Raw genomic sequence first — 10,009 nt, 5'->3', positions numbered from 1 at the left:
GAGGAGGTAACATTTTTGGGCGGGAAAATTAAAACAATATTTGTAAAAAATAAAGTCGATTTATATCTGCAGTACAAAATTATAAATGTATGAAGATTCGACATTATGCGCTTTGAGAACCATTCACCATACATTTCTTTTCATTCTCTTCGAATTTTCTTTTCGCTCTCCTTTGAATGGGGTTTATGAAGAATAACATGAGTCCACTTATTGCTATCATTAATCCAGCGGTGTAAAATCCGGGATCGTAGGATTGAAGAGCGTCGTATAACCATCCTGAAGAAAAGATTAAACATAAATAAGTTTTTAAACAAAATTTAACAAAATGAAAAATCACCTCTATATTTGTAAATTAATGGAATGAAATAACAATGGTAATTTCATTACCTGCAATAGGTGGTCCAAGTAAAGAAGCGAAGCCTTGGAAGAGTAAAAGTAATCCAAAGGCATTTGTAAGGCGTTTTAAGCCAAGTAAATCGACAAGAATGACAGAAGTGAGACCGACATAGGCACCAGCGGTGAATCCGTACACGGTACAGTAAAAAGCAAAGGTACCGAAAGATCCGCACAACGTACTAAAGGCAGTGGAGATTCCACAAACTGTTAAGCACATATTGTACACCAATAGACGATTTACCCAAGGCTTATCAGACATGTAACCTAAGGCTATTCGGCCAACTAAAAAATACATATTCGCAATAATAACTTAACCTTCTTATAATATATTACCAATAAAGATAATTGAATAAAACAATCAATTGGAATCTGTGCTAAATTTACCTGTATTGGCTACTCCAATTACAGCCAGTAAGTAGCTAGCTACCGATTTTTCTATCCCTCTCTCTTCTGCTTGGGCCTGGAAATTTAAAATACATATTTAACAAAATTGGAGATAAATAAAAAATTATTCACACTTTTATCAACCTACCAACAAATACACATATGGTATATTAAAGCCAATACTGGTACAGAAATTTGATAAAGTAAATAATAGAAAAACTGGATCTTTCATTAGAGATAAATCCAGCATTTCTTTGAATACATTAGCTGACTTTTCCTCAACGCACTGCTCCGATTCAGATTTCTTGTGAATATGAACGTTCTGCAAACTCCTCATAGAGGAACGTATGCGAACTTCCGGATCTTCATGATTTTCCAATATTTGAGAATTTCTAAGAATGATTACAATAATGTTTCAAAGAATAGTCTATTTTCGTGAAATAAATATATAAATATTTCGCTTGGAACTAACGAATAATTACGGATGCTCTCCAGGCTTCCTTGATAAAGCACATCCTGCCTACTCATGACTCCTCCACTTCCAAATGCCCTGTTAGAATCACCATGATGATTTCCCATTTTGGTAATTAACGCCGGCTGGCTAAGAGCCATTTTCATTCGGCCGCTTGACCCGTCATTACAATATACCACTGTTGTATATTCGTGATTCAAGCTCTTCACACTGTTTGGCCTTTCAGTCTTTTTCTTAAAAATAGTATTATGCTCTAACGCTGGTGTTTTACTCGTTTCCTGAAATATAATAAAATCATTTTTAAAATTTCAAACAAAAATATATATTTTTATGTAGAGAATGATCAATTTTTATCTTGTACTTTGACCAGATCCTTCTTAAGAGTTTCTGGTTCGAGTGGACGGAAAAGAGCACCGAATACTATGCAGTTTAAGACGATTCCTGCGCAAACCATGATAGCTCCTCTCCATCCATATATAGCTATCAAGTACTCTATGAAAGGTGCAAATATCAAGGTCCCCAAGCCAGAGCCACATACAGCTATTCCAGTTGCCAAGGATCTGTACTTTTCAAAATAACACGTCACGCTTACTATCGCTGGCAAATAAATAAGACCAAAACCAAGACCTAAAAGATTAAGTAAGCATTGAGTAAAAGAGTCTCATAGATACCAAAGAATAATATAGGTTAGTTGGAACTGTTAGAAATATAAGAGATAATATTGCCCTGTTCTTAGTTAAGAATTGAGCAAATAATGTTATACCTGTTCCAATTCCAATTGTGAAATACAAAGCCCAAATGCTTTGGGCCCAAACACTGATTAGTAGACAGCCACTGGCCAAAATGGCTCCTGCAATTGTAACTGCTCTGCAGCCATATTTATTTACAAAAGAGCCGGAAATGGGACCTTAAAAATTAAAAAAGCAATTATTGATGGTGCAATACATAGGCGATTAAAGTTTCTAGGTTAAACTTGCAGAAATTATCGGTTTCATCTCTTAAGTGAGGTTAGTTTATAAATTTTCACCTGAGCATAAGGTCACCCCGACGAGAATCGATGCTATCCAAGCTGTAGCCCCCTTTCCTTCCTCGAAATAATATAATAACTCCAGATAAAAGACCCCAAAAGAGTATGTCATCCCATCGGCTAAAATATAAATAAAAAGTTAATTATCATAGTCTATAAATATATAAATGGAAATTATTATTTTAAATATTTAGAATTACTGTTAAGCGATGAACAATGGTTATAGTTTGTTATTATTTGAGGTAAACGTGTATACTGTTTGTTAAATGTAAATGAATTGTAAAAACAACGAGTGTGCGTGGACCAGGGCAATTAACAATTTTCACGTGTTTCGGCTGATCTCTTTAACCTTAATTAAATCCATCTAAAAATAAAGTAATAAATATGTAAATATAGTCGGATCAGCGTATTTAAGGTGTCTATAAATACTTTCATATCGCGTCAATGTATTTCGTTATCTGTTCTAATTTTAATGGAACAAGTGTTGATGATAGCATATGTGTTTCGCAATTGTTTTTGATTATGGTCGCCATATTGGGCCATCTCACAATTTTATAGGTACTTTTTATCGAATTCCGAGTATATTATTGAATAACGTTTGATTGAGAATATTCTCTGCGATTGCATCATTGTCACGTCATACAATATGATTATTATTATTAGTACACTAATTATGTGTTAGGCATTTATACATACTACAAGGCAGTGCCATCTTTTCGCACGTGCGTATATATGTGAACAGCACTGTCAGTGAACCACTACACAATGCTTCTTTGTTCTCTATATAAACTGTAAGTAAACAATTAAGTCATACGTTGTATTTAATAAATGTAAGTGTTAAGTTTTACAATTTTCAAAATGAATCATCAAAGATAATTTTCAAGAAAACGGGCCTAACTGGAAAAGTTATCTGCTGGAGCTAAAAAAATGTCGAGGATGGAATAAATTGCATTAAAATCTTTTTTTTACCGAGTACATAGACATTTTATGAGAAAAAAATGTAATTACGTTTTGACAGTTATTTATATTACCTACGTCTCTATTTATCTTCACATTATAAATGATTACACTGGTATTTCTTCACATGTTTTTCGTCAAGCGTGGTCGTCATCGATGCTCAGTAGAAAACAATGATTCTCATTGGTAATTTTGAAAATAAAAAAATATTGTTAGAGAGTCAAATCTTTCGCTTATTTGGTCTTCGGTGTACAGATTTCATGCTATGACCTCTGGTAAAGCTAATAAACGAGATCTTCGATAACACTCGATGTAAACAGAAACAAATCCTGATTTGCAGTTGAAACATTTTATACCCGGCACGCAAAAGTGGGTTTGAGCAGGAAGCTAATTGGTGAGATAAATGCAGCTTATTGTTATAAACATATTTATAATCAATTCTGGCCCTTACAGCTACGGTGATTCACGGAAACATTTGTATACATAATGATAATTGAGTAGTGGAAATAACAAAGGGGCTAAGTAGTAAAATGGCAAATGGAGATATCAGTATTAAAAAAATTTCCAAGCCACATACTTGCCCGTAACACTAACTCTTGCTATACTTAAAAATAAAATAAATATTCATTCGCGCGAGCGAGAATTTTGTTACTTTCATTGAATTATAACTATAAATATTTTAGAGTTAAATATTAATTTTCTATAAAAATGGGCCCTAGTATAATAGATATACATTTTTTAACTGCTAGAAGATAATGAATAATTTGATTTTTATAAGAATTTTGAAGATAACTGGCTGTTTACTTTTTTCTCTTTCTTCCCAGCAAGACGTACATGATGATCATGACGTGATAGACTTATTTTATTCAAACTATACAGCAAATTGATGAAAACTTATTTGAAATAAATAAAATGAACTCATATTTTAGTAAAGTTGCTGTTTCGTTATGTGCGAAATGTATTTAAGACGTTTATTGTAAAATAATTTGCTAAATCTTACATCCCCAGCAGTTCGCATATAACGGACATGACATGATGAATTTATTTTATTCAAACATTACAGCAAATTAATGAAAACTTATTTGAAACAAATAAATTGAACTCATATTTGAGTAAAGTTGCTGTTTCTTTATGAGCAAAATGTATTTAATATACATGATTGTAAATTACTTTGCTAAATTTTGCATAAATTTTGCTGCTTCGACAATCATCAATTTGACACAGAATGTTGGTGCTTAATGTGTAGCAAATCTGATGAAAAACATAATTACGATATTTGCATGATTTTGTTGAATCAACCTATTTACCACTTATTGCATCAAATAAGTATTACTCTTAAAGTAGAGACAATATTAATACAAGGCATATCTAAAATATGTTGTAAATCTAATATGTAAAAATGTAATCTCTTTATAACAAGTTTATTTTTCTTCATCTTGAGTCAATATTGTTGTATAAAATACATGTAAATAAAACATGATATTATGAAACAAATATTTGCTTTAAACGTGATTATAGATCATGATGTAAATTTCAATACCAAAAGTTATATTATAAAATTCTACTAAATATTACTTCAATTTTGTAAGTTTTCTATATTTTCAAAAGTAGATGAAAATTTTACAAAAACTTAATTTAAAAAACTGCAACTGTCATGCGTAATAACTCAGAAAAATTATTACTCTGATGAGTTACAATTTCTTCAACTTGTTTAGTCTCGCTTTGGTGTTCATCGGTCGATGAAGTGAAAAGTGATAAGTTCTATTCGTACTAGTGAGCAGTTTTATTAGGGAACCCTAGGAATATAAGCAATCGGTAAGTATTTTCTTTTTGTAATACATATATATTTATTATTTCAATAGTAGTATTTTGTAGGAAAAATTATTCAATTTTTATCAATATGATGCGCAATCGTAGCAAAAAATCCTTTATTATTATTTCCACAGATGCTGCCAAAAAGATTAAAACACTTGATAAATTTAATAGGGATGTATTCAAGTCAAATTTCCAAGAAGCATTGAGATCATATAAACAAATAGCGAGGAATGCAAGAGGTACTAATAAAAAAGGGCAAAAACGGAAGCGTGCAGACGAGGAAAAGGAACTGTTTCCTGATGAAAACGATTCTGCCCATACTTTAAGCGATTAAAAAAATAATTAATATTTTATAATATTTTAACATACTTTATTTTTGTAATATTATTTTATAGTATTTAAATAAATTTTAAGTAAATTTGTCGTAAAATTAAGTTGTAAATTTCATAGCAATTTACCTATAACACATGTAGAGTTAGGTTGCAGTAAATTGTACGAACATTTTGCTACACGAAATGTAGCAAGTTTATATCAAATTTATCTACACTTTAATACACAAAATATAGTAAAATTTACTTCAAATTTGTCTACATTTTACTACAAGAAATGTAGTAAAATTTACTTCATATTTATCTAAATTTTGCTACACAAAATTTATGGAACGTTTGCAAGATTTTGTGGACATTGCGTTTGTTGATATTATGATGCAAATTTGCTGTAAACGATGCGAAATTTATTTTTCTCATTGATATTCCCAATTATGAGTAAATGTTTCGATTATTATTTTCAGTATTTTTAACTTCAAACTTTGCGCCCACCTGTACACTCATAAGGATAGCAACTTTACTACAAATAATTATTTGAATTGCTGTAAACCTTATATAAATATGAAGTAAACCTGTCTGGCTGGGTTACTATACTGATAATTACTGTAATTGTTAATCCTCTCGCACGTGCAGGTATCGTCTTCTTGTTTCGCAAGGAGAAAGGGTGGAATGTGATGCTGGCTGTATGGCCTACTCTGTCGCATACACAAACGCCTGAGATACGTATGCTAAATAAATTTAGCCTTTAATAACACTGTTATTTGATGAGATTCAATGTTCTTAAATAATGAGATTTTTATCCTCTATTGAAACATCAAAATTGACTTGGTCCCTTTCAAATCAAACTGAATTGTAAAAAACGTGGAATTCTCTTATATCCCTTATTTATTTTTAAGCTTAATTTCAAGTAAGTCTAAAACAAAAATCAAACAATACAAGGAGCAGTGCCTAAAAAATGATTGTATAATTATTTCTTCCTATCTTGATAGGTTTTATTAGAGCTGATATATTTTTGTATTTCATAAAAAATTTAATTCCTTTCTCAAGTATCAAGGGCTTCGATCGTTTGCAAAAAAAAACTGTACTTGTTTGGTAGAGAAAAGAATAAAAAATGTCTACGTCTTGTTCAGTCGTGAAAGAATGTTGAAGAAGGGAAAGAAGAGAGTGGTGGTGGGATTTGATCGAGAACAAGTGTACTTTGATCCCTTTGTTAGCTAGTGAATCAGCTTATCCGACCTCAAATGTCTCCCAGATTCTGCCTTCCGTGTTTGTCGTCGACACCGGTGAAAACCGAATCTATTTCCAGCAACATGCAGCGCCACGCGACTCAGAATTTTGAACTATCCTATTCCAACGTTCATAATTGCCAGATGCAATTGTATACAAGTAATTCAGTAGTAGACAACAGTAGTAAGAAAAAGACCTAGTGCCAAAAATGACAAATCCACGCACATATCAGCATATAATCAAAATTTTCTCAATGTCCACTAGCTTGTAATGTCAACTTCCATCACAATTTTATCTTGTAAATATATTCATCTAAGAACTGTAACAATTTAATCAGATTAGTAACAAATTATAATTACAGTTACAATAAACTTCAACTTTTAATAAAAAAAAACTGTTACTTACACTTAATTGAAGACTTACGGAAAATATAAATAATTTCCAAATTCTTTGTAATTAATTATTTAACACTCAATCATTCACCGGTTCAATAATTACTATTTTTAAGTGTAAAAACAGACGTTTATGAATTGCCCATACGATTAGTGTTAAGATCATTATGAGAGCGACAAAAATTTATCTTGAAGTGCTATCTGCTGGAACACAAAAATCGATGAAATTTGAATAAATAACATTTAATTGTTTATCAGTATTACTAAGTTTATATGTGGAATATTTTAAATCGAAAGAACGGCAACTAAATGGTTATTAATTGTACACACGAGTAGCGCTAAAATATTGCACTAAATCCGTAACATTCCGTTTTTATACGAGACAAAGGAGAAGAAATAAAATTCAAGAAAGAGTGAAAAAGATGCCGAATGCCCCCTAATTCCTGCAAGTGATTCATGGTAATCATTTATTTCAGTGTGAAAGTAAAAATACAAAGAAATTGTCTAACTAACATTTAAATTATTCTATCTTACCCTTTTGTTCAATACAAAAGTAAATACTAAATGTGATAATGTTAACAAAACAATGGTTGAGTTAACAATATATGTATTATAATGAATATCAGACGTATAATGGGAGCTGGAAAATCACTAGAAACGGTGAAATCCAGAAACAAAACAAAGAAAAGGAATGGTAATTCAGCGAAATCGTTGATTTTGAGTAGGAATCATAAAAGAATGCAATTTGGTTAATCAAATGTAATTAATTCGAGAGAAAATAAGAAGGATTTCTCTGTATAGTGATGCGTGCGTCTCTTGTTTCTTTTTACGCTTCGCGTGGTACAGTTAAAAACAAACACGTGAAGTCACTGGCCAGCGTTGACTTTTGGCAGCAGCTTTAGCTTCTTTATCGTAAAAGCTGGCCAATTTACAAATCAAATCGTAACCAAACAAAGAAAGTTTTGCATGAATTAATAAATATGTAAAATTTGTAAATATTATTCTGTAGTCTGCTTTTTAACCTCGAACAAATAAGCACGCGTGAATATATCGAGTTTCCTCTAAAAATATGTAGCTGTGCAAAGCAAAACAGAACAGAATAGGGCGTGAAATAATTGAGATTGATAAACTGGTCGTAGCGATAAGTACAATTTCATGGGATTTGTGTGATTATTCAGATCGCCTTTCCATTCAATGACCTTCTGCTCTGTTATATACTGTCAGTATTTCTGCCAATAAATTCCTTAGTCGTTTTCCCTGAAAAATTTCAAGCGCCATTCGAAATCCGTCTTTCAGATAATTTCATGATAATGCTAAGAAAAAAATATTCTTCTCACGAGATTATAACCATGTATAGTCTCTCAGTTTACAACATAAATACACGAAACTCACACAGTTTTTTTCATCACACTTTTGATTAATTCATTTCAAACACATTTAACGAGATTAAACTATTGATCAATCTAATTTTGGCAGAAAGTTCATTGCTTGGCGGAATGTAAATGATTTTAAGAAAACCGAATCGTAAAGCACACTCGCGCCATCTTCCAATTTTCCAAACAACAAAACTCGATATTTTTCAAAAACATAAAAAGGTATACACAGTACACACCCCGCGCAATGTTCCTTATCATATGGAATCGATTTATCTCGATCTTTTAACATTATTATAGCTAGAGTATTCGGAAGTTAAGTCTGATTGTTTAATATTAAATTCACTATTTTCAATTGTTATCATGAATAAATAAAATTATAGGAGGAGTCTATATTAGACCATTGGACACTTGTTTCAACAAACCCATCACGGATCGGACAATAGTGTCGGACGTGTGAGACTGGCTTGTATGACGGAAAGAGGGAGAATACGTGTGACGAAAGTTTATCGCACTACTTGAATATGAAAAAGAAGCGACATAGTAGTGACAATAATGATAATAATGAAAAAGCCGTACTCACTGACAATGTGGATCATGAAGGATGCAAAAACGACGAACCAACCCCAGCCACCATCCGGTGGAGGTATCTGCTGCTTCCCTTCCAGTTCTTCATCCTGAAAACCGGAAGTCCTCCCGTTTTCCTTAGTCCCGTTGGAAGCCGCACTCGCGTGTGCCATGTGTGTTGTAGATTGCAGCGCAACGCGCGCGGCCAACTTAGCAGATAGCGAATAGCCAGCTAGCAGCCAGTAACTTCTGCCCGGAAAATTGTGGTGGGGAATGGTTGAGGGGGGGCCTCCTCTTCAGCGATTTCCCGACCCGGCAGCCGACACGACTCTCCGCACTGTCGGTCTCGGTCACGCTTTGCCACTCCACCACCAGCCCGAGCAGCCCCTTCAGAAATTACTCAACAACGCGCCGCAAACACCGCAAAACTTATCCCTTTTGATTATTATACCTTCCTGCTTGGCAAACACATTTCTCTCTTCAACGACATACACGAAAGAGAATCTTTATAATTTTCTACAGCGTCTTCCTCCGTTTCTTCTAGTATAACTTTTTCAAAAAAGTTTTATATTTCTTTATCTTAATTGTACTTCTTGACTGATAAATCGATCGTCTCTTTAGATACACGCAAAAAAATCTCTATATTTTGTTACATCGGTCTGATTAGGCTTTGTCTAATATAACTTTGTTTATGAAAACTCATATTCGTTTATCTTGTGTACCATTTTTATAATATGCACTTTTCAGATTCCAGGTGCATATTTTTGTGGCTTTATTTTTTATTCATTATTAAAATTCATATTTCTTTATGCAAAACCTTTCAGACTGAAAATATAAGTTTTCTTTGGAATATCACGTGCCTTACGGCCGAATTTTTTCTTCGGAATTTCAAGTAATTCTATATCGCGTTCCAAAGATAATTCTTTGAAGGCTTTATCAGATCTTGTAGAAATGCTGGAGATAAGCAGATTGCATAACATTTAGTAAACCAGATCTAAGAAATTAATTATTAAGTAAATTCTTCTTATATTAACTGGACAGAAGAATAAATAGATCCTTCATTTAAGGTCAAG

At 32.5% G+C, this 10,009-nt stretch overlaps 1 protein-coding gene and 1 long non-coding RNA gene across 7 annotated transcripts; both read right to left on the bottom strand.

Moving 5' to 3' along the window:
- Nucleotides 1-50: 50 nt before the first annotated feature.
- Nucleotides 51-9,563, bottom strand: Mct1 (Monocarboxylate transporter 1). 6 transcript variants are annotated; one of them, XM_066741334.1, is made up of 10 exons: nucleotides 3,311-3,811; nucleotides 2,480-2,643; nucleotides 2,280-2,399; nucleotides 2,016-2,159; nucleotides 1,614-1,879; nucleotides 1,253-1,530; nucleotides 929-1,172; nucleotides 781-856; nucleotides 388-678; nucleotides 51-276 (listed from the first exon to the last, which is right to left on the bottom strand). In XM_066741334.1, exons 3-10 carry the CDS (start codon nucleotides 2,389-2,391, stop codon nucleotides 104-106), a joined length of 1,584 nt encoding a protein of 527 aa, XP_066597431.1. In that variant the 5' UTR covers nucleotides 2,392-2,399; nucleotides 2,480-2,643; nucleotides 3,311-3,811; the 3' UTR covers nucleotides 51-103. The 6 variants fall into 6 exon arrangements, with proteins under 6 accessions (XP_066597431.1, XP_066597430.1, XP_066597427.1 ...); XM_066741333.1 differs by lacking the exon at nucleotides 3,311-3,811 and adding an exon at nucleotides 2,709-2,904; XM_066741330.1 differs by lacking the exons at nucleotides 2,480-2,643; nucleotides 3,311-3,811 and adding an exon at nucleotides 8,953-9,563.
- On the bottom strand, nucleotides 6,793-8,529 carry LOC136782140 (uncharacterized). Its single transcript, XR_010824076.1, has 3 exons — nucleotides 8,389-8,529; nucleotides 7,010-7,197; nucleotides 6,793-6,923 (listed from the first exon to the last, which is right to left on the bottom strand). It is a non-coding gene; the product is annotated as an uncharacterized lncRNA (long non-coding RNA).
- Nucleotides 9,564-10,009: the final 446 nt, after the last annotated feature.

Source organism: Prorops nasuta, unplaced genomic scaffold, assembly GCF_024137725.1.
Source record: "Prorops nasuta isolate Cenicafe-Biocafe unplaced genomic scaffold, Cenicafe_Pnas_1.2 PNAS00025, whole genome shotgun sequence".
NCBI lineage: Eukaryota > Metazoa > Arthropoda > Insecta > Hymenoptera > Bethylidae > Prorops > Prorops nasuta.
The sequence above is the reverse complement of the archived record's forward strand: the minus strand, read 5'-3'. Positions and strand labels throughout refer to the sequence as shown.